Raw genomic sequence first — 25,843 nt, 5'->3', positions numbered from 1 at the left:
CTTAGAAATTAAGTCATAATTGCATGACAAACTCGCAAACCTGACTTTTCTCAGACTGTGATAATTGTGTTATAAAGTCAGAATTGTGATATAAACTTGCAAATCTGACTTTTCTCAGAATTGCATGATATAAACTTGCAATTGTGAATTATAAAGTCAAAATTGTGTGATATAAACTCGCAAATCTGAGAAATGAAGTCAGAATTGCGCTAAAATTGTAATATAAACTCACAAATCTGACTTTTCTCAGAATTGCATGATATTAACTCAGAATTATGAGATATACCTCCAGTTTCACAGACAAGGCGCAAGTTAGTCCTGGACTGAAACGCATGTTTGAGCTGTTTTAACTGAAAGCCAGTTGCACTGACGCTTTGGTTGCTGTGATTTGGAATATCCAGGGCAGTAACGTATTAATAACGTATTAACAATTTACACAAAAATTTGTTCTGCTTGCATTTCATGAATGAGGCCCAATGTGTTTCTGAATTATGTGAGTACGTTTTACTAATTCTGGTCTGCAGTTTTATAAACCCATCATCATTTTTGCATAGTGAAAAAAAGACCTCTTTTGCTGTTATGAATAAAATATGATTGCCTGTTCACAAAGAGGGCACAGTAAGCTATTCACAAATCATTCAATATTCGATCTGTATGAAAGCCCATTTATGCCACTGAATAAAACATTTTAAAAAGGTAATTGGGTCAATTCTGACATTTTTTTCCTCACAATTTCATGTTTACATCTCACAATTCTGACCTTTTTTACTAGAATTATGAGATATAAACTTTGAATTTTGAGTTATAAGTCAGAATTGTGAGATAAACACAACTGTGAGTTTAAAAAGTCAAAATTGAGATATACACTCGCAAATCTTAGAAATGAAGTCATAATTGCTTGAGATAAACTCGCAAACCTGACTTTTCTCAGACTGCGTGATAATTGTGAGTTATAAAGTCAGAATTGTGATATAAACTTGCAAATCTGACTTTTCTCAGAATTGCATGATATAAACTTGCAATTGCGAATTATAAAGTCAAAATTGTGTGATATAAACTCGCAAATCTGAGAAATGAAGTCAGAATTGTGCTAAAATTGTGATATAAACTCGCAAATCTGACTTTTCTCAGAATTGCATGATATTAACATGCAATTGTGAGTTATAAAGTCAAAATTGTGCAATATAAACTCGCAAATCTGACATTTCTCAGAACTGCATGATATAAGCTCAGAATTACGAGATATACCTCCAGTTTCACAGACAAGGCGCAAGTTAGTCCTGGACTGAAACGCATGTTTGAGCTGTTTTAACTGAAAGCCAGTTGCACTGACATATCATAAATTTGTCTCAAGATGCACACCACAATATTTTTTTTTTTTTTGTTTTGTTTAAAAAGTTACTTAAATGCCCTAATTCAACTAAGATCTAATCCTGGCTTAGTCTAAACCCTGTCTGTGAAACCGGGCCTTAAACTCACAATTCTGACTTTTTTTCTTAGAGTTGCGAGTTTATATCTCAAGTTTATAGACATAATCTCGCACTTCTGAGAACATTTTAGTTTTTTTTCACCTCAAAACTGGACTTTATAACTTGCAATTTGAGTTTATATCTCACAAAAAGTCGGAACTGCGATCTACAAACTCGCATTTGCGAGAAAAAAGTCTGAATTTTAATTTTATCGCACAATTCTGATTTTATTATTTTATGAAACTGTACATTTATATCACATATCTTAAATCTTTTTTTAAAATTGTGAGTTTATATCTCGCTTCTATAGATCTGCATGAAACAAGGTAACAAATTAGTAAATCATGTGCATGATATGCTTGAAAAGAGGTAACAAATGAATAAATTGTGCCCACAATTTACTTAAAGAGTCAAAAGTATTAGCAAGTTGTGGGAACTAATTGTTAATTTTTTTTCTTTATGGCATGTCATGTCTGGAGCTCCATGGATTTACATAAAGGTCAACATGGTTAAGAAGGTGGAGATGGTTTGTATATAGACTAGAGATGGTTTGTATATGAAGACCTAGATTCAGGTAACAAAATAAACTGAATGGTACCATACATAATGCAATTGTTTAAGCAATTGTTTGACGAGTCCTGTCACTTGGAATGTCAAAACCATTTGTTGGACTTTTTTTTTTTTTTTTTTTAAAGATGCATGTGACAGCTCTTTTCAGTTTCAGTCCTAGTTATTGTACTGCTGTACCCTGTTACTACCTGGTTCTCTTTAAGTAGCCTTCACTTTTAGGGGTAAATGTAAGGCTGACATAAAGCAAAGTTGACTTTGACAGTCCCATTTAGCTGAATAGAGGTAGAGGAGTTAATCAAATTCAGGAATCATGCTAAAAATAGGGCTGCACTGGCGTTGACATACCCACTAAGAAACATCTGCATGCTGAGTTTGAACATGCCACTTAGCTTCACAAGCACGTTTTGTACGTTAAAATTATTTGTAGGTATCTAGAGAAAGCAGCATAATAATTACCTTGCGCTGGTCTTTGAGTTGCAGACACTGATGTATTTAAGGAGTATTCTTGGTTATTCAGCGGCCTGCATTTGTGGCCTGCGGTTGATTACAAAGAAAGGAATTTTGACTCATCCTACAGTTTGTAAAAATGAATGGAAAACCCATTTATTGTCAGACAGTACTTTGCAGCAGTGGAAGCAGGTCAGTAGGCCAAAGTATTTAGAAGCTGAAATGTTTTCCTAGGTGGAAGAACCTTTTATCCGTGTAAATCCTGTGGGTTGAGTTTGCAGAGATGTAATTTACAGATTGCAGTGTGTCATACCCCTACAGTATCCTTCTCTACCTAGTTTACTCACAAAGTGAAGTTTTACCTAAAGCTGTCATTATTTACTCACCCTCATGTCATTTTAAATCTGTATGACTTTCTTTCTTTGGTGGAATACAAAGGAAGATGCTTTTATTTTGTCCATATAATGAAAGCTATTAAGGTCCAAATTAATACTGGACCCTATAAAATGTGGAAAATTTCAACACATTTGTTAAATGATAAATAAGGCAGGATATTGGGTTCAACAGTGGAATAACTTAAAGTTAAATGGTAACAGGTAATGTGTATCCTCCCGACAGTTAAAACCGTTTTATGTTGTCTCTGCATTTTTCTTTTCCCACATAAGAAGCCAGCCCATCTCTTGGCTTTGTCAGCTTTTTCCAAGGGTGCCAGCCATCCAGGGATAGACACTAGCATGCCAGAGGACGCCATGCAAATTACAAAGCATCTTCAAGATTTACTCCATCTGAGGTTGGTTGTTTAGCAGACAGAGCAGTCAAGCTGTAAGATGAAGATCCCGAGTAATTTATCTCAGCTTTGCATCTTCTCTCCGCTGGTTCACCATAATTAATGGCGTACTGCAGAGCGCTGTCTCCCAAACAGGATTGTTAAGGAATCGCATCATAAGATCTTTATAACCCAAGAATCATGACCCGTCACCTCTGACTTCAATGGATCTGCAGAGCGCCCATTTCAAGGTTTAATCACTTAAATATATTTAGAAAAAAATATAAATATTCTGCACCATGTGTACTTGCACAACTATTATTTATGTACAAGTTACTGTACAGATATGTAAGCAAAATAGTGATACTTACCTTAGCAGGTGCTACTAACGTACACATTCTCAACTAAGAATGGTAATCCTTTTTTAATTTTGGCCATTCATTTATAAAACTGGTGCTTTGGGGGCTTGAAAAAGCTAACTTTAAAAAATGGGTTTTTAAAAATGATACCATTAGCGCCTTTGCAGACATATTACCTTTACACTGTGCTTCTTTACAAAGCGACATTGCCAACTACTGGCCTGACATACTACAGCATTTTAAAGGGATAGTTCACCCAAAAATGAAAATTCTGTTGATGCTAATGATATTAATTATTTTAACCTATGTTGTTCCAAACCCTGTAAGACCTTTGTTTATCTTTGAAACACAAATTGAGATATTTTTGACGAAATCCCTAATCCTAATCCCGTAGATTTAGTTTGTTTTTCTGAGATTCTTCTGAGGTTTCTTCAATTATGTGCCCTGTGGAATAATCTCTTAAAGGGATAGTGCACCCAAAAATGAAAATTCTGTCATTAATTACTCAACCTAATGTCGTTCCAAACCTGTAAGACCTTCAATCATCTTCAGAACACAAGTTAAGATATTTCTGATGCTTTCTGACCATGCATAGACGGCAACACAACTACCACGTACAAGGCCCAGAAAGGTAGTATGGACATCATAAATACAGTCCATGTGACATCAGTGGTTCAACCGTAATTTTATGAACCCAAGAGAATACTTTTGTGCCCAAAGAAAACAAAAATAACGACTTTATAGAACAATTTCTTCTCTTCCATGTCAGTCTTCGACATCTGTCGACATTACTACCTTTCTGGGCCTTGAACATATTAGTTGTGTTGCTGTCTATGGAGGGTCAGAAAGTTCTCAGATTTCATCAAAAATATCTTCATTTGTATTCTGAAGATAAACTAAGGTATTGGGAGGTTAAGGATGAGTAATTAATGACAGTATTTTCATTTTGGGTAAAACTAACAGATTACGTAGGATGTATGTGTGGCGCATGTGCCGGTGAGAAGTGACAAATGCGGAAGCACAGAAGAGAAAGCAAAACAACAAGTACAAAATGAGGATTTGTAAAGAAAAATGTCTGAAGATTTTGATACAAGCCAAGAGAAGACTGGTTTTGGCTTTGCTTCCTTTGCTCTTGTAAACAAACGTTGGTTTTTGTGAGATCAGCAGTGCCTATGCTACGCATAAAGTGATTATTACAGTTTAAATATGGATATGTTTCTTACAAAAACACATTGATTCACTACAGGCAGCCTTTATTTACCCCCCGGGAGTCATGTGGAGCACTGTTTATTATGGATGGATGCGCTTTCTTGGACTTCTTTTAGACTGTTGAACAGAAACACCCACCCACTGCCATTGTAAAGCTTGGAAGAGCCAGGACATTTTTTAAAATATAACTACGACTGTATTCGTCTAAAAGAAGAAAGTCACATACAAGTAGGATGCCTTTAGGGTGAGTAAACATTTTGTGAGTGAACTATCCCTTTGAGTCAATTGCATAGATTGTTTAGTAGCCACGTTTACATAGACACTTTTTGTTTCAATCAGAATAAACTCATTCTGACTGATGAATCCGAACATTCCGTGTTTACATGAATGCTGAATAAAGTGATCGGGTGTATTCCGAAAAGCAAGGTTAACTTCCCGTCACATATACCCTGAACTCTCGGTTGATTAATCCAAACCTTGCTTACTTGAGGTATGCTAGCTCCAAAAACACATCCGGGAGTAAGTTCATTCAACACAGAGAATGTTCCTGAACATGCCAGACATTCTCAACAGTCCGGACAAATTGATGAGCCACTATGGAAACAGTCGTTAAGAAAAACGTTAAAAAAACAGTCGTTAAGTGTACTATACTTCTTTCTTCATCTTTTGTTCAAACGTCATTTACATAGTGCATATCGCCACCTAATTGGTGGTTGTGCAGTCATTTTTTCATTTTTTTTTTATTTAATCTTTAATCCTTGAGAATTACTTCAGTCACACCAGATTTAAAGGAGAAGTCCACTTACAGAACAAAATTTACAGATAATGTACTCACCTCGTTGTCATCCAAGATGTTCATGTCTTTCTTTCTTCAGCCATAAAGAAATTGTTTTTTGAGGAAAACAAATGCTCATCTCGTCTTGCTCTCCCTGAACTCTGTGTATTCTGCCTCAAGACAGTTATGGTATGTCGAAAAACTCCAATCGTATTTTCTCCCTCAACTTCAAAAATCATTTCAAAATCATCCTACACCACTGCAGAAGTACCGACCCAGTCTTTGCAAAGTGAACATGCAAAGATGATCAAACACCCTTAACAAAAAACTAAAACAGAGATATAGGATGATTTTAAAGTTGAGGGAGAACATGAGATGGGAGATGAGATGAGTTTTTTTTTTTTAGACATACCCTAACTGTCATGAACTGGATAAAAAAAAAAATAAAAAAAAAAGTTCAGGCACAGCAAGACAAGACGAGCGTTTGACATTAAAAAGTATATAAATTGTATTATTTTTATGAAAATGACCAATTGTTTCACTAGATAAGACCCTTCTTCCTCTGCTGGGATCGTTTGAAGCTGCATTTAAACTACATTTTGGAAGTTCAAACTTGGGGCACCACAGAAATCCACTATATGGACAAAAATCATGAAATGTTTTCTTCAAAAAACAATTTCTTTACGACTGAAGAAAGAAAGACATGAACATCTTGGATGACAAGGGGGTGAGTACATTATCTATTTTTGTTCTGGGAGTGAACTTCTTTAATTTGGATTTAATCTTTTGACATGCAGTGTACGAATATACAGATTTAGCCAGTGTTTTTGCATCCTTATTTTCTTTGTTTTAAACAGGCTTAGGCCTAGTCCACGAATTTTTATAAACAGATAACTTACTTCGTTTAAAAAAAAAAAAAATTGTCCAAAAAATTCATGTCCATATGAAAACGCAAAAACACGCAATGAAGCGTGTACTGCATTTATGAGTGGACAGATGGCCAAACCGCATAGAAAAATCTGCGGTTTTGAAAATACCTTTGTTCGTGTGGACAGGGCCTTAAAGGGATAGTTTACCCAAAAATGAAAATTCTGTCATCAATTACTCACCCTTATGTCGTTCCAAAGCCGTAAGACCTTTGTTACCCTTCAGAACACAAATTAAGATATTTTTGATGAAATCCAAGAGCTCTCTGACCATAGACGACAAGGGTCCTACCACGTTCAAGGTCGAGAAAGGTACCACAAAGTATGCATGTGCTTTAATCTGCATGTAAACAATGTATGCGCCATTCTACTCTCCAAAATGGTGCTAGGGTAACGCTGAAAGGGAAGAATAGTTAAAGTTCAGTTTCAGTTTTTTTTGTGCAAGTATTCTTGTAGCTTCATAAAATGACAGTTGAACCACTGATGTCACATGGACCAAACGTGGTAGGAACCTTGCTGTCTATGCAGGGTCAGAAAGCTCTTGGATTTCATCAAAAATCTCTTAATTTGTGTTCAGAAGACGAAGTAAGGTCTTATGGGTTTGGAACAACATGAGGTTGAGTATTACTTGCTTTTATTAATCAAGCAGTAAAAACAGCCATTCCCATGCTCTAAGCAATTGTGACACAACATTATCCTGGACCACTGCACAAACAATAAGTGGAAAGAGAATTTTAGATCAACTCAGCAATCATTTATTATATTCAACAACAACAACAACAACAACAACATCGGCTCGTTCTGTGTGCCATGCATCATTGCATATGCACAAAACTTTCCAGTTTCAGTTTTCATTCCACTCTAGTGTTTACATGTCATACAGAACAAAGATTTATCCTTATCCCACCCCTCTCAACCCATTGGCCATTTTTTATTCTAAATGAAGTGTTTACATGGAGCGTTTTCATTTAGATTGAACTTTTGAACTGGCTGTTGTCAAAACACAATGTCCCTTGTTAAAGCACCAATTGTTGTCAGTACATAAAAAACGCATGGAGAAAACTTATGTTTTTAGTACATCGTTATCGTGTAAAAGTACCCTAAAATAGACAACACTGAGAAGAACAAATTCATTGTTTCTTGTTTATTGAGGCAAACATCCCAAAACAAGCATATTTATATAGACATTCATATTTAACCAGGCATTATGCTAGTTAAACAGTTCAGAAGAGCCAGCCAGCTATAGATAGAAGTTGTAGCACTTAACTTAACCCAGCTCGTCAACAGTCCAAGTAAATTTAGTCAGGGTAAGAACGGGAAATCATTTAACAAATCTTCCATGCAGTGGTCTAAACCAATACATGCTACATTTGTTTTGTTTTTTTTACTTATTCAACAGTGGACGAAAAAAAAAAAAGTCACATTTTTGGAATTATTTAACTACATATGACAGCATGTTTGAAAGCATCCATCTGTACAGTAGTTAAAAGTATTTTTTAAAGGGGGCCAGGGTGACATTTATACAGGTGATTAATACTTAACGTCCCATTGTTGGCATCGTAACAGCGGGTGACTTCAGCGTAGCATCTTCTGCCTTCCACTGCGAAGTAACAGTTTTGATCTGTGTGTAGAACTGAATGCCCTGTAATGGAAAGAATAGCCAAATACTTAAGACTAAACAATGACTCAAGATTAGTCATCTTCTTTTTAATACCCTCTCAAAATGACAATGACATCACATGAGAAATGGCAGGTGGCTGGCAAACTTACGCTGGCGGGGGCAATAAACCACTTGCGTCAAAACATGTCAGTCATTGTTTTATGACAAACTACAGCTGACGAAGTTTTATACTAACATTTTACAACCAAACTTTAGACATTCAAACGGACAATCCAAATGGACCATGCCTGTGAGTGATTTTAAACTTTAGTCAGATCATTTGGGGAAAACTGCCTAATGTTATGCCAGTGATAAATACTTACTTGCTTTCCATAGAAATTGGTGTCACCCCTGAAGGAGGCTCTGGAGCCGGTGAACGAAAACATGGGCAGTGGGACGGGGATTGGTACATTAACTCCAACCTATTGACAAAAAAAAAGCAGTATATTAACCAACGTCTCAGAGGTCAGCTGCGTTTGCCCTTTTGTGCAGTCATGTTCTCTGCATCTCACATATCTGACACACTCACACCCTGATGACAGTTAAGACAACAGCTCACCCGTCAGACGCAAATGCATTTTTGTCTGCCGCAGAAAGCTGTGTACTTTCCTCACGTCGCTAGACACCATGTGGGAGAGACGGTTTGTAAATGCTATACATTACCGCTTCATGTTAGTCTCCCTGCTCTCAATGTAAACTTAGAAATCTCAGCATACAAGTGCAGCTCTAACCTTTCCAGTGCGTGTTGAGACTTCAATGTCAATGTAGCAATTAACGTCCCAAAATAGGAGAGTTTAACAAAACTATAGTTTAAAATTTGTGTTAACCTATACTAGGTAGCAAGCAAACACAGGAGAGTAATTCCAGTAGATTTAGTTTGTTTTTCTGAGATTCTTTTGAGGTTTCTTCAATTATGTGCCCTGTGGATTTAAAAAAAAAAGGAACTCTCTTAAAGGGATAGTTCAACCAAAAATGAAAATTCTGTCATTAAGTACTCATCCTCATGTTGTTCCAAACCTGTAAGACCTTCAGTCATCTTCAGAACACAAATTAAGATATTTTTAATGAAATCCAAGAGCTTTCTGACCCTGCACAGACAGCAACGCAACTACCTTCAAAGCCCAGAAAGGTAGTAAGGACATTTGTGAAAAAACGTAATTTTATAAAGCTATGAGAATACTTTTTGTCCACGAAGACATAAATAACGACTTTATTCAACAATTTCTTCTCTTCCCTCTTAGTCTTTGACACTTGTTCACAAGAGTACCACGATGCATGCGCTTGCATTCCTCTGCTTGTAAACAAGGTGCAGCGCACACAGAGTCATTTGATCTCATATGAACTACTGTAAGAGCCTGCAATAATGCAGTTTGACCAGTGTGGTGCTGTAGCACAAGACTGTAATTCAGTGCTTCTGGATGCAATTCGAGAAAAAGAAAACACGAACCTGAAGTTGCTGAGCAGCATTTGAATGAATATTTAAATAAATGCTGTGCCCTTTTCCTCTCAATAACAAAATAAACTACAAAAACTGACAGTGGTATGAAATTATGTTTTTTGAGGAAAACATTTCAGGATTTTTCTCCATATAATGGACTTCATTGATGCCCTGATTTTGAACTTCCAAAAAGTAGTTTAAATGCAGCTTCAAAGGGCTCTAAACGACCCCAGCCGAGGAAGAAGGGTCTTATCTAGTGAAACGATCTGTCATTTTTTTCAGGAAAATAAAAATGTGTATACTTTTTAAGCACAAAAGCTGGTGTAGCACAGGCTCTGGGATGCACGTTCACACATGAATCATGTCAAAAGGTTATGAGGAACATAGGCAGAACTACAGACCCAGTGTTTACAAAGTGAACGCGCAAAGACTAAGAAAGTGCAAGTAAGTCAAACGTTGTTTACAAACATAAAGGTACAATGATGTCGGACGATTTTGAAGTTGAAGGAGAAAATAACAGTTTTTCGACATACTCTACCTTTTTGAGCCGGAGTACACAGATGATAAACTCGTGGTGATTCCAAGACATGATTTGTAGTAGTGATGAATTATTTTACCGACTCTGACCTTTGAATCTCGTTCAGCAAAATGAACAAATCTTTTTGAGTCATTTTGTTGTTTTTAGCAAAATCAGCATCATGTGACAGCCCCATAAGATGAATGAACGACTCGAAAAACCTGAAGACTCGAAACAGTTGAACTAATTCCAGTACAGAACCTAATAGGATGTTGCGCGTGCATGACTGAATGAATCATTCCCCGAGATGACTCGTTCTTCCCGAGTCACATTAAAGATTCGTTCAAAACTAACGAATCGTTCAAGAACGACCCATTGACGCACATCCAAGAGCCTGTGCTACCCCAGCTTTTGTGCTTAAAAAGTATACAAAGTTTTATTTTTTGAAAACAATGACAGCTCGTTTCACTAGATAAGACCCTTCTTCCTCGGCTGGGATCATTTAGAGCCCTTTGAAGTTGCATTTAAACTACATTTTGGAAATTCAAAATCGGGGCACCATTATATGAAGAAAGTAAGTCCATTATATGGAGAAAAATCCTGGAATGTTTTCCTCAAAAACCATAATTTCTTTACGACTGAAGACAGAAAGACATGAACATCTTGGATGACAAGGGGCTGAGTACATTTTTTGTAAATTGTTGTTCTGGAAGTGGACTTCTCCTTTAAGAACGCAACTGATTTAAGCAATGTGGGTGTTTGCACGAGCTCTGCAGTTTGGTACTTAAGTAAAGTCCAGTCACATAGGGCTGGGCGATATGGCAAACAATTAAAATCTCTACTTTTCTCAGAAAGTTTGACCGATTCTCTTTTTTTTTCTTGATTTTAACTACTCAATTTGAAAATATAACTACAACAAGATTCAAGTAACTGTTTTCTTTATCATCCCTCTAGTTAAAGAAAATTCTATTCCAAGTGCACCACACATGAAGTTGTAAATGTTAAACAAATCACTTGCTAAATATCTTTGCAGAAAAGATAAATGAACTCTTATTTATCTCCTACAACTTCAGAATCGTCCGACATCATTGTACCATTTTGTTTGTAAACAGCGTTTGACTTACTTGCACTTTCTTAGTCTTTCGACATGATTCAATAGTACGTAGCGTCGTAAACACACATGTCAGACACTTGCTACACAAGCTTTTGTGCTTAAAAAGTATACCTACAATGGTCTTGTCAATACGCATTTAAGGGGCATTTAAATATGACGTTATTGGGGTCGCTAATTCTAACGTTTGGTCATATTTCTATTTAAAATCAAGATTTCTCGATTTCTAAAAAATAAAAAGGTAGCAAAACTTTAAATTCAAATGAATCGATAAAATCAGAAAAATCGCCCAGCCTGACAGTCACGTCACGTTTATTTATATAGTACTTTATGCAATAGCCTTAAAGGAGAACTTCACTTCCAGAAAAACAATTCACAAATAATTTACTCAGCCCCTTGTCTTTCAAGATGTTCATGTCTTTCTGTCTTCAGTCGTAAAGAAATTATGGTTTTTGAGGAAAGCATATCAGGATTTTTCTGCATATAATGGACTTCATTGGTGCCCCGATTTTGAACTTCCAAAATATAGTTTAAATGCAGCTTCAAAAGGCTCTAAATGACCCCAGCTGAGGAAGAAGGGTCTTATCTAGCGAAACGATTTTCGGAAAATAAAATGTGTATACTTTTTAAGCACAAAAGATTGTGTAGCACAGGTTCTGGCATGCGCGTTCATGACGCTACGTACTATTGAAAAATGTCGAAAGACTAAGAAGTGCAAGTAAGTCAAAAACGCTGTTTACAAACAAAAAGGTACAACGATGTCGGACGATTCTGAAGTTGTAGGAGAAAATAAGACTCTACTTTTTTTAGCCGGAGTACACAGATGATGAACTTAGATGCGATTTGTAGTAGTGATGGGAAGTTCGGATCATTTTACAGACTCAGACGTTTGAGTCTCGTTCAGCAAATTGAACGAAACTTTTTTTGAGTCATTTCGTTCATTTCGGCAAAATCAGCATCATGTGACAGCCCCATAAGATGAACGAACGACTCGAAAAACCTTAAGACTTGAAACAGGTGAACTAATTCCAGTACAGAACCTAATAGGATGTTGCGCGTGCATGATTGAATGAATCATTCCCCGAGACGACTCGTTCTTCACGAGTCACATTAAAGATTCGTTCAAAATGAATGAATGAATTTGTATTTTTCAAAAAAAAAAAAATGACAGATCGTTTCGCTAGATAAGACCCTTCTTCCTGCGCTGGGATCATTTAGAGCCCTTTGAAGCTGCATTTAAACTACATTTCGGAAGTTTAAAATCGGGGCACCAATGAAGTCTATTATATGAAGAAAAATCCCGAAGTGTTTTCCTCAAAAACCATAATTTCTTTACAACTGAAGACAGAAAGACATGAACATCTTGGATGACAAGGGGGTGAGTACATTATTTGTAAATTGTTGTTCTGGAAGTGGACTTCTCCTTTAAATCAAGCAGCTTTACAGTATAAACACTCTGAAAACAGACGGAAAACAGAGTCAGTGTCACTTTCAGTTGGAATTACAACTGATTTTCTGTTGTAATAGTTAATAAATGATAGTTGGGTTTGCAGAGGTCAAAGCTTGATCTAGCCCAAGACAGTTTTGATTATCATAACCCTATAAGGTATTTTAAGAGAGATTATGTTGTGAACAAAATAGCTGATCCAAAAATGAAACGTCTTATTACTTTATTTTGTTTCTTATCCATATGACTTGGGAATGATGATTCAGTTGCTTTATCATATAGCTGATGAAATTGTAAATAAGACAGTTTCTCTGTCTGTCATCTCATTTTGTGTGCCAAATGTATTTATTTGTATAAATTAATTGTATTATAATTGTAATTACATAATATGTTTTCCAAAATCTGAAGTGATTACCTTTGTTTATTTATTAGTTAGAATATATATAACTTAATATTGCAACTAATTTTAAAAGCTAAATAATCAAAGTATACTGATTGATCAGTGAAATAATCAACAATTAGTCGATTACTCTAACTATCAATCGACTAATCATCAATTATTTCACTGATCTAATGATTAATCAAAATAATCGTTTGTTGCAGCCCTAGTCAGAAAGCTCTCGGATTTCATCAAAAATACCTAAATTTGTGATGAACGAAGGCTGAGTTATTAATGACAGAATTTTCATTTCATTTCATAGAATTCTGGAGGTCTGGGTATGTGGCAATGGGAAATCAACAAAATCTATGCACAAACAGAATTTAAAATGTAGCAAACACAAATGATGACATGGTAAAAAAGTTTCCAAGTAAGTTTTATAATATTATATATTTATATAACAGAAAGAACCCTAAATTTGTTCTAATAAAAACAAAAGCGAGAGACATAAAAGTGTCTGAAGTTGAAGAAACTTGAACATGTTTGCTTTGAGAACCATCTACTGTTGGGCTTCAGCTGTGTATGGAAAGTGTAGAACAATCAGCTCATTCTATTGAATGTGTTGACGAAGCAGTCGACACACAACTGAAAGCCACAATCATTTGTTTGTGTACCAGCCGAGAAAAGTAATGCATGCAGAGAATAACTAAACAAAACATTTTGTTTTTGGGGTGGGGTGAGGCTGGAAACTGGCAGCGCATCTTGAAATGTTTAAAAAAAAAAAAAAAAAAAATGTGGTTGCACATTTTGAGCCTTCTGGCCGAAGGTGACTCGTGAGGGAGTGGACGAAGAAAAAAAAAAAAGCAAAAGGAGGTTCTTGTGTGCGCGGGTTTCGGAGGCCAGCTCAGCACATGGCCCGTGCCGTGTACTCCAGCATGTGAATCGCAAACACACGGCATAGCTGCTTGCCACGGGCAAACAAACGGTGTAAAAAGTGGCCCGTTTTTGCATAACCACCAGATCAACAGGTTGCGAGGGATCCCTTTTGAGTTCAATTTAAGGCTTCAGGCTTTACTAACAAAATATTTTGGCATAGTACTGTTTTGATTTAAAAGCACATATTTGCTATGAACTATTTGTAGTGCACATGTTTTCTGGTCGCAAATGTATGCTTTCAAAGCTGTGGCAAAGTGGGGAAAAAAAAATACTGTTTTTATATACATTTTTAAAGGAAGGCTTGTGCAACCCTTAGTGTTATATATGGCCGCTAAAGAGGCAACACTTACATCTAAACCATGCTTCTTGGCTTTGGCTCGGGGAGTGGCGCCAATGGGATTTTACACATTTCATTTACATCACGTTCCAATATTTACTCTAGAGGTGTGCCTGGAACTCTTCACCTACAATGGTCTTGTCAAGAGCCTACATGACATGTGGAGGTGCCTAATACGACATAAGTGAACATCAACATGTCTACATCGTGTATAAGGAGGGAGTTTTCCACAATCGCAGACTGACCGAGGTCTCTCAAAGGTCTGACTCTTGCATGCACCCGTCTCAAGTCAGCCAGATGGAGTTTCAACACTGTTAGGGGTCATTTTTCCATTCCAGTGCACTACTTTCCCATTGAATTTCTATGCAAATTAAATTCAAAATAAAAATGTACTGATAATTTATACACTCCAATGTCATCAAAGATGTTCATGTCTTTCTTTCTTCAACTGGAAAGAAATTTGATTTTTTTGAAAAACATTCCAATTGAAGGTCAAAATTGATCAAATGAAGGTCCAAACTGCAGTTCCATTGCAGCTTCTAAGGGCTCTACACAATCCCACCTGAGAAATAAGGGTCTTGTCTAGTGAACTAATTGGTAATTTTCTAGGAAAAAATTAAATTTATATACTTTTTAACCACAAATGCTTGTCTTGCACTAGCTCTGCGATGCTCGTCCAAACGTTCATGTATTGCGTGATCACGCTGGAAAGGTTATGTGCGTTTAGTTCTTTGTCTGTGTACTTCAGTTCAAAACGTCAAGGCAGGGCGAAAACCTACCTTAAAATCTAATTTTCTCCTCCAACTTCAAAATCATCTGACATCGCTGTTTTACCATTTTTTGTAAAGGCCGTTTGAATTCTTTTTGCACATTCGCTTTGTAAACAATGGGTCGGTACTTCCGGGTACATCACGCGTGTCACTTTCAAAAAGATATACATATAAAAATTTAAATAAGTCTTAACAAGTGCTTGTCTTGCACTAGCTCGACGCATTTCATAGTCCTATCATTTCACGTAATGCGTGAAGTCAAGCTACGAGCATTTGTGGTTAAAATGTATATCAATTTAATTTAATTTATTTATTTACTTTTTTTTTTAGAAAATGACAGTGGGTGGGTCCTCCCCCCCAAAAAATTACTGGAGTATATGCCATTTTCTGTAGTCTGGTGCCTTTTATTATGAATATTACCTCTGTCCACTAACGTCACAACATTAGAAAAGACAGCCGTTTGCGACGACTTGCTTTTTCACCTCTCATTTTGCATCGGAAAGGCATTTGTTTTCAATAAAAATAAAAACGAAGGAAATAATTGAAAAGTTTGAATAAAGTATCGGGTAGGCTTAGGTGTATCTGAGCAGCAGATATGCTCATATACTTCGTTTACTTTGCTGTGTTACAGAAGTGCAGCAGGTACGAATATTCCCTAAACACATATAGTAAAGACAGCGATGCAGTCAGGACCGTGGGCCCCGCTTCCTTTGAATTATGCTTGATGATTGCTCCTGATGCGCCCACTCCGTCCACTCCTCCACCCCAGATGCTGCATGTTCATACGCGTGAGCATAGAGCTTAATCTATTAGTGCATTCGTCATGTGGAATGGATTTGACTGATGGCGCTCTAAAAGTGCGCAAACATATTCGCCAAATTAAAGATGGTAAAAGTGGGTGGGTCCGATATAATTGGTCTTCAAAAGTGGGTGGGTCCTGTCCCACCTGCATTCAATGGTTCCGACGCCCATGCATAAGACCCTTATTCCTTTGCTAGAATCATGTAGATTTGAAACTGCAATTAGGACCTTCAACCCATTGATCCCCACTGAAGACCACTATATGGAGAAAAATCCTGGTATGTTTTCCTCAAAAACCTTAATTTCTTTTTTACTGAAGAAAGAAAGACATGAACATCTTGGATGACATTGGGGTGAGTCTTTTTTTTTCTGTAGTTGTTAAGCTGAAGTTGTTAGTCCAGTTTTAAAAGTTTGATGAATTTTGAAATGCAAGTTTATGATGTATAAAAAATTAGTATAAATGTATTATAACGTTTTTAGAAAATCTCACCTGACCAACATCAACTTCATGGGTGTATTTACGAGCAGCGGCACCGTTGGTGGTAAAGATGGCAGTACCGTTGCCATATGGGTTCTTATTGACTATTTTGATGGCATCATCCAAGCTGTCGGCCTCCAGGACCACCAACACAGGTCCAAATATTTCCTCCGTATAGCACTTCATGTTTGGCTGAAATAAAGTATGACAAACAACAATGGTACAACATTAAATGGCTTTGCATGATACTTTCATGTTCTAGCATACAGCAGTTAAAGAGATTTATTCACCATCATGTTGTTGCAAACATGTACAACAATATATTTATAACATATATTATTATGTGGGGTAGTTAAGCAACATGGCATGACCAAGAGAGTGCAGTTTTCCCTAAAAACCACAATTGCAAATTTGACACTGATTTTATACAAGAGTTCAAATGAGCAGTTCATATACATTTTAGTACAATATTGTCAATGTTGACTGTTTTTGCTTGAATTGGTTAACCAAAATAGTTCCAAAGATCGCAGCAGAACAGTCACACATCTCTGAGTAACACACAGTGGTTACTGAATGATTTGTTTGTGAATTAATCATTTGAGTCAATGATTCAGTGGTCCATTCATAAGGACAGGAACTTGCTTCAAGGAGAAGTCCACTTTCAAAACAACAATTTACAAATAATGTACTCACCCCCTTGTCATCCAAGACGTTCATGTCTTTCTGTCTTCAGTCGTAAACAGATTATGGTTTTTGAGGAAAACATTTCAGGATCTTTCTTCATATAATGGATTAAATGCAGTTTCAAAGGGCTCTAAACGATCCCAGCCGAGGAAGAAGTGTCTTATCTAGTGAATAGTCATTTTTTTCGAAAAATAAAAATTTCTATACATTTTAAACACAAAAGCTTGCGTAGCACAGGCTCTCGGATGCACGTCCAAGGGTCGTTCTTGTTCAAAATGAACGTTGTGAACGCGCATGCCAGAACCTGTGCTACACAAGCTTTTGCGCTTAAAAAGTATACACATTTTTATTTTCCGAAAACAATGACCGATCGTTTCGCTAGATAAGACCCTTCTTCCTCGGCTGGGATGGTTTAGAGCCTTTTGAAGCTGCATTTAAACTACATTTTGTAAGTTCAAAATCGGATTTTTATTTTTCGAAAAAAATGACGTTTCACTAGATAAGACACTTCTTCCTCGGCTGGGATCGTTTAGAGCCCTTTGAAGCTGCATTTAATACATTATATGAAGAAAAATCCTGAAATGCTTTCCTCAAAAACCATAATTTCTTTACGACTGAAGACAGAAAGACATGAACATCTTGGATGACAAGGGGGTGAGTAAATTATTTGTGAATTGTTGTTGTAAAATGCATGCATGTTACATTTTAGCTTCATTAAACTGTATGTAAATGCATCTAAAATCTACTTCAGCTGCTTCTGCTTTTTCTGAAGTGGGGTAAGATCAGTTTTATTAAAGGGGTCATGAACTGCCTTTGTTTTTTTATTTTGTACTGTTCTCTGAGGTAAAGACAATGTTCTAAAGATAGATTTTTACATAAAAAAAAAAAAACACAATAATTTAGAATGCTGTTTTCTGTCCTGTTTTTAACCCCCCTAATCAGAACGCTCTGTTTGGATAGCCGTGGCGGAAAGTAGACTCGGAAGTAAACACCCACTGCTATGACAGGCTAACAGCGTAAATTCATTCCTCATAGATGAATGGCGCTGTGATTTAAGTTTAAAACACATAAATAATTCAGTACATATCAAACGATCTGTAAGAAGCGACAAAGCAAAGCAACCACGTAATAAAAACAGTTACTCACACTTGTGTTGCGACATCTCTGTCGGATACAATATAGGCGGCACAGCATCACCTTTTAGTTTCAAAACGCATTAAATTGTGTCGCTCCAGTTACTGACATAACCTTGGTTCCCTGAGATAAGGGAGCAAGCGTTGCGTCACTGAAGCTATGTGTAACTGTAAACGAATCAGCGGTAAAATGAAGTAAACAAAGGAGCAAGTTCTTACTGATGCGGTCTGGAACTTTATTCAAAACAAAGCACATTCACTCTTTCCTAACACTGGGATCAAAAAGAAGGCAATGCAATGTAATTTTTTTTCCACAGATTGGCACTGCAGAGCATTCTGTTGTTTTCAGAGCCATCTTTATCATTTGGTTACTGTGTAGACCTGCACATTTGGCTTTCTGGTTAACATTATGCATGAATCGGTGGGCGGGGCTAAACAGGCAGTGATGTTGATCTTCTGCGGAGGCGGTGCTTATCCACACTATTACATCATAGACTTGAACATTCCAAAAGCTGTCGTTTGACAGACTGGCTTTAATATCAGCAGTTTTCAGACTAACAAGAATGTTTTGAGTTCTGAAACTTACTGGATGTTTTTATGCTACAATGACCTCTTATATGTCAAAAGATCAAGGGAGTTTTGGTTTCTCAGTTCATGACCACTATAATACTGATTTCATTTGATTGGTGTCAGCCCTATAATGCCTTTTAAATTAAGTGAAAGTATCAACAAAATATAAGAATTTAATATGAAACATGACATGCATTAAATATGGTTAGGGAAAAATGCCCTTTAAATAGACAAAAAAACAACAAAACAAACCCTGTAAACCAATTTAAATAAATTATAATATGCAGTAACTGTAGTCATGTAAAATGTAATTTCCCAACAAAATTGTGGCCAGTGAAAATGCTGAGTGTCTAGTAATTTTGGAAAACCACTAGCCACAGTGGCTGGTGAGCAAAAAAATTAAAGTCGAGTCCTGGTTACTAGAGTAAATTTATGGTAATTTTTAGTGATTTGTAGACTGAAAAGCCTTTTGACTGTATCACTGCGCAAAGTGTTTCTCCTGTTTGTCAGCACTGTTTCATCTGGCTTTAAACTAATTTAAAGGGGTCACTGGATGCCCATTTTCCATAAGTTGATATGATTCTTTAGGGTCTTAATGAAAAGTCTATAATATACTTTGGTTAAAAATTCTCAATGGTAGTGTAAAATAACACCCTTGCCACCTTTACCTTGCCAAAATCAGCTCTGAAAAAATCATCTCATTCTGGTCGAGGCTGCTTTAAATGTTAATGAGATCTGTTTGCCCCGCCCCTCTCTTCTCTCTGTGAAGTGACAAGCTTGTTTACTTCAGCCGCGTTTAGCCGCGAAACTTGCTAACTAGCCCATTATTAGGAAAGGCGATCACAGAGATTCATCCAAAAACCCTTATACTCACTTCTGCTGTAAGTGAAGCTGGATCACGAATGATTTGCATGAACATAGACGGATATATGTAGATCGGGAGGTGCATTCCCTTCACAAACAAACGTAATCCACTGCATCTCCAGCGGCTCAGATGTCGGGAGTAAATGACGTCCACTATGTTCATTATTACATCCAGCAACACAACACCTCAATCGCTCAATCAGAGATATTCTTGTCTAATTTACATCCCTGCTCTGGCATCGAAACAGTGGAGGTTGGACTGTTACAGCTGATTTAAGGCGGGTCTGAGGTAAGACGCTCATGTCAATCAACTATCGTGGGAGAGGCCTCTGTGGGTGTGATAGCACACCGACAGGCATCTGAGAACGGCTCGATTTGAAAAAGGGAATATTATGTTTACAGATTAATTAAAAACAACTGCATGGATTTTTATCATTATAGGGTAGATTTGTACATACACTGCCAACACACATTAATGTTCAAACAACATAAAACCAAAAAAAAGTGAAAAAAAAAAAGTGAAGTTTGTATCAGATGACCCCTTGAAATCACTGTCATTTGTGTTCTTTACTGGATTCAAGCGCTTCACACTGGATCTCAGAGCAATGTTTAGTGGTCGTGTGACATTTATCCGCTTGGTTCAAATGAGTAGTGTTGTTTTGTTCCACTTTTGGTGCATAAACATTGTATCAAACATTAGTGACCACAAAACCATCATAATTAGCATGGGTGTATTTGTAGCAATAGCTAAAAATACATTGTAAGGGTTAAAATTATTAATTTTTCTTTTATACTAAAATCATTAGGATATTAAGTAAAGATCGGCCAAATATTCAAACTAGTCCTATCCTAACAAACCATACATCAATAGTAAGCTTATTTATTCAGCTTTCAGATGATGTATGTATCTCGATTTAAAAAAACTGACCCTTATGACTGGTTTTGTGGTCTGAGGTCACATTTATTGAGGAAAATTATATCACTGGATTAAAAAATGTCTTGTTTTGTTCTTCACAGTAGAAAGTAAGTAATACAGGTTTCGAAAGACAGTACAGCACTTCTCCAACCTGTGGGTATTGTGTCTCTCACCGTGACATTGCTAATGATGGTTGGTCCCACGAAGTTGCCGTTTTCGTAACCCTTGACCTTTACATTCCTCCCATCGAGCAGCACCTTAGCGCCCTCATCCACACCACTCTGAATAAGGCTGTTGACTCGCTCTTTGGCCTGAGGCGAGATGAGAGGACCCACATCAGCTCCGGGTTGGTCACCTTACAGAACAGCCAAGAGAAGAAATAACAGAAAAACAAGGACATGATTAAAAAGCAAAAGAGCTGCTTAAAGCACAGCGATTATAATCTGGTTTTTGCTAACATGTTTTAGTGCAAACCATTAGAACAAAACTCATTACACGTGGTACTATGTTACAAATGCTGAATGAACGCACTATTCATTACATAATGAATGGTGGTAAAGGTGATCAGATTTCTGCCTCGCAAAAATGTGCGAATTCATATGTTAAACAAGATGCACCAATTTGTTAAGTTAGGTGGATAGCTGGCAGAAAACATAGCGGTTTTTCTTCAAAACAACAGCTTAGTTGGTTAACCAGATATTTAGACATCCTAAAATCTGGAGAAATGCTTTCTGTATCGTTTGCTTTGTTGATTTTTGCTGAATAGAGGGGATGACTTTCCTTTAATTTACCCGTTTTTACTGGGTTGTAACCAAAGGGATTGGTACTGACATACCCAAACACAGCCAAACACACAATTTTAGATACCCTGAGGCAATATGTCTTAGAGGTCTGTTATAGGGTTTCAGAATAGCTGCTGCGGTTCAGCTTCTCTGATTACAATTACAATTTTCATCGGCAGATTTTTTTTTTAAACATTTGATCGGCCCATACTAATTTCTGGTCCCATTTATACCACAAAATGTGCTTTTGCTTTGTGGCATGACCAAGACAAATAGTGCGTCTATCCTCTGGGTGAGCTGAACATGCTTTAAGTTGCTCTGGGAGAGGTGTGGTCATGAAGGCATGGGTGGTCTACGAAAAGGCCAAAAAAGAGGGCATGATTTTAGAGAACTTCTACATAGAGAGGAACTTCGGAAAAGAGATTTCATTCAATGAAACTCATGGAAAAACAGCCTAAAGTGACACTTACGCTATAGGTTTTCTTAGTCTTGGTGGTCCCAGAAATGCAAATAACGGAATTGGTCAATATTGTGTCACTAACTGGCACAAAAACTTAAAAAGAAAACCCCAAACCAAACACGTTTTATTTTTATTTGAGATCAAAATATTATGGGATCTAACAGAACCACAGCTAAATGGCGTATTTAATGTTTGACGAAATATCATTGGTGCAAAATTTTGTCGCATGCCCTTCATCTAGGATTGCTGCTCTAGGTACTTTTTTTTGCATTTGCTTCCTCTCACAAACATTTGAGGGCATCAACATGCAACCAACCTAAGCAATATTCGATAACTCGTTGGAACGTGGACATACTTTGGCCTTTATCGTATTGCAGCTGAATAGGATGCTCCTCATCCCAAATTGGATCAGATTTGAGGTACTTCAAGATTAAAACTTGCTAATTAAAATAACTCGAGTACCTGCATTGACACGGAGACCCTTTGCACGTTCAACCAGTTCAGGCAACCAGTTTCGGGCTTCTCCTATGAGGATAGCAGTGGACAGTGCCATGCATCTCTGACCTGCCGCTCCAAATGCAGCACCAACCAACTGGTTCAGCGTGTTCTCTTTATTAGCATCAGGCATCACCACACCATGATTCTTCGCCCCCTGGTGGACAGAAAATAAGATTGGAGCAGCTCCACATTTTTACCAAACATACAAATTCTAACACTAACATGATGAGAAAAATAGGCAAACTAAAAATGAGGGAAGAAAACGTGACTGACCTCAAGGTTTACCCCTTTGAAAACATTTGAAAACAGACTGGCATAAGATTTGGAATTCAAATTTAATTTAATTAGCAAAACTGCACTAATGTGGAAAGGTTTGTGGGAGCAGAGGGGGCTGCTGTGGGATTTCAGAAAGGGAGTTTATCTGCAGTGGGAGTAAATGAGGTGGGAAATGCTGTATTAAATCCAAGGCATTTGAATAATGGTAGTGTATGTGTTTTGCATTTTAATTTAATACACTGCTGCCCATCATCTTTGAATCTGTCATGCTAACTGTCAAAACAATAAAGAATGAAAGGGGTAATCTCCAATTTCCTAAATCTTGAGTCTAAAATTGCAGCCTCATTATGGAGGTTAAGAAGGAACTAGAATGTTGCAAATTCATTTGTAACCAAATGCTGCCACCATCTGGTCATTGCAGTTGTGCTGAGAAACACTACAGTATATTCATATCATATTTATAGCATATTCAGTTCATTTAGATTTTGAGAACCAACAAGTCAGATTCATGGTAATTTAGACCTCTTTTGTGAAATTGATCATCTAAAGGCATCTTTACACACCCTAGTTAAAGGGATAGTTCATCCAAATATGGAAATTCTGACTATTACTCACCCTCACGTCATCCCAAACCTGTAAGACCTTCGTTCATTTTCAGAACACAAATTTTTGAGCTTTCTGACCCTCCATAGACAGCAACGGCACAACCACGTTCAAGTTCAAGTAATACAGTATGGACATCGATAAAATAGTCCATGTGACATCAGTGGTTCAACCGTAATGTTATGAAGCTTGCACTGTGTTACGCATCAAAGACTGAAGACACGAAAGAGGAGAAACTGTAGAATAAAGCTGTTATTTTTGTTTTTTTGTGCACAAAAAGTATTCTCTTAGCTTTATAACATTAAGGTTAACATTAAGGACTATTTTAACAATGCACTGTTGCAGTCTGTGTAGGGGCAGAAAGCTTTCAGATTTCACCAAAAATGTCTTAATTTGTGTTCTGAAGATGAACGAAGGTTTTACGGGTTTGGAACGACATGAGGTTGATACATGTAGGCTTAATATATTTTTACTGTGCTCCATGTGTTGTGTATCAGTGTTAATTTTACAGCACATTTTGATTCAGTCTTAGTCATGGTCTTTTGACTAAAATGCCATATATTTTTAGTCACGTTTCAGTCATCTGAATTGTTTTAGTTTTAGTCTAGTTTTGGTTGACAACATCTCCAGTAGATTTAATTGGCTAAAATCTAATGAGTTTATTTACAGTGTAATGCATTTATTAGGCATTTCTTTAAAATGACCAAACTCATTATATAAGTTTGATATTATGGCTTTATCATGATATACACAGATTTAACTGCTGTGACATGCCTTTATATTAAGATTAAATGAAACCACTTTTCATAAAGAAACAAGAACATGGTCTTCTTTTTAATCAAATACCAGCGGTTATATGTCACCCTTGACCACAAATGTAGCATGTGTATATTTGTAGCAATAGCCAAAAATACATTATATAGGTCAAAATTACCGATTTTCTTTTTATGCCAAAAATCATTAGGATGTTAAGTAAAAGATCTTGTTCCATGAAGACATTTTGTAAATTTCCCACCGTAAATGTATCAAAATTTATTTACTGATTATTACTGATTAGTAATATGCATTGCTAAGAACTTGATTTGGACAACTTTAGATTTTTTTGCACCCTCGGATTCCAAATTTCAAATAGTTTTACCTCTGACAATTTTTGTCTCATTCTAACAAACCATACATCAGTGGAAAGCTTATTTATTCACCTTTCAGATGATGTATAAATCTCATTTTCAAAAAATTTACCCTTATGGTTTTGTGGTCCAGGGTCACATATATGCTAATTGTGCATTCTTTATAACTTGTTTCATTCTTCATTCTTTCAAGCAGATTATATAAATGAATTAAGATTAGTCTTTATTAGGGTTACTAAAGTGATTCAGTCAAGAGGAGTGAGTGATTTTGTCTTTCTTTTGTTGCTTGATTAACATCAATGCCACAGACAGCAAACAGCAACTAAATTAGGCTGCTGTCCCTTTAAAACTGAATGCACGGATGCAATGTACTGATACACGCCCGTTAGTCTCCCAACTGTTTATGTTCACCTAAACTGACAGTTCAACATTATTTTGTGTGTATTCTCCATTCACGGGCTGTGAAAGAGTACTTGTGCGCTGTGTGAGAGGAGCTGCTTCGGTGCGCGTGCTCAGTAAACCAGACCGTCAAATTTATCCATATGTCTGCTCTTCTCTTACTCCCAGATATTGACATTATTGAATCTCAATGTTTTATGAGATGTGCAGCAAATGTATGTCAAATGTATGCAGATAGATCAATAGGCTATGACACAGTTCAAATGTGTTTTTATACAAAACTATATTATACTTATACATAGTTTTGTATAAAAGTGATTTAATGGATTGACGCACTTAAACCGCAAAACTGAATTACGGAAGAGCGCGGTGCAAACAACAGTTCAAATGTACACATCTAACCTCCTAACCACTCAGCAGATTCGTTCTGAATGAATCTCTTCCCAAATCGTCCCTCCCTAAAATTTTCGTTTCATTTTATTAATTGGCGAAAATGTCAATAGATTTTCGTCATAGTTTTTGTCATTCAAAACAAGTTTTTGTTGCGTTATAGTCTCGCTTTCGTCTGTGAAAAAATGTCTTTGATGAAAATTATGACGAAAATTATTCGTCAACAAAATTAACACTGTTGTGTATTTATACAAGAATCAATGTCTAAATTAGACTTTGAAACTGCTCGTTGTAGTATATGATGCCTTTATGATCTTTCTCGATATTCTAAGTCCTGGTTGCCTAAAGTTTCAATGAAACGACAAAAACCTTTTGAAGCTAAATTGTATGGGTTTGGATATGGGTTTGTAAATGACACAATCTTCATTTTTAGTGTCAACTATCCCTTTAAATTCACAGAGGATGCTTAAGTATGATTTTGTTGCTTGTAACTGAACATACTTTCATATGCAGTTTGGTTTTCTGTAAATTCATTAACTTCATGTTCAGGACCAACCATGTTGCTCTGCACTCTTTTGCCATTTTTGGAGCCTCTCTCGTAGATATACTCGCCAGCCTGGTTGGAGCCCACAAAACTGATGGCTTTGATGGCAGGATGGTCACAGATGAAATTCACAGCTATAAAAACACACAGAAAAATGTGTTATCTGCACACAGAACCTGGATCATAATGTGGTCAAGATATT

At 36.7% G+C, this 25,843-nt stretch overlaps 1 protein-coding gene across 1 annotated transcript in view; it reads right to left on the bottom strand.

Annotated features, from left to right (window-relative positions):
• Nucleotides 1–7,650: 7,650 nt before the first annotated feature.
• The window catches only part of aldh6a1 (aldehyde dehydrogenase 6 family, member A1), a 24,007-nt gene continuing 5,814 nt past the window's right edge, over nucleotides 7,651–25,843 (bottom strand). Inside the window, exons 7-12 of the mRNA XM_051132726.1 lie at nucleotides 25,654–25,775; nucleotides 22,267–22,456; nucleotides 20,736–20,917; nucleotides 16,408–16,587; nucleotides 8,505–8,603; nucleotides 7,651–8,163 (exon numbers count right to left, since the gene is read on the bottom strand). Of these exons, the coding sequence (XP_050988683.1) occupies nucleotides 8,059–8,163; nucleotides 8,505–8,603; nucleotides 16,408–16,587; nucleotides 20,736–20,917; nucleotides 22,267–22,456; nucleotides 25,654–25,775 (878 nt within the window). The 3' untranslated portion in view covers nucleotides 7,651–8,058. The remainder of the gene's footprint in view (nucleotides 8,164–8,504; nucleotides 8,604–16,407; nucleotides 16,588–20,735; nucleotides 20,918–22,266; nucleotides 22,457–25,653; nucleotides 25,776–25,843) is intronic.

Source organism: Labeo rohita, chromosome 17 (genome assembly GCF_022985175.1).
Source record: "Labeo rohita strain BAU-BD-2019 chromosome 17, IGBB_LRoh.1.0, whole genome shotgun sequence".
Taxonomy (NCBI): domain Eukaryota; kingdom Metazoa; phylum Chordata; class Actinopteri; order Cypriniformes; family Cyprinidae; genus Labeo; species Labeo rohita.
Note: the sequence above shows the minus strand (reverse complement) of the source record. Positions and strands in the feature narration are given on the sequence as shown.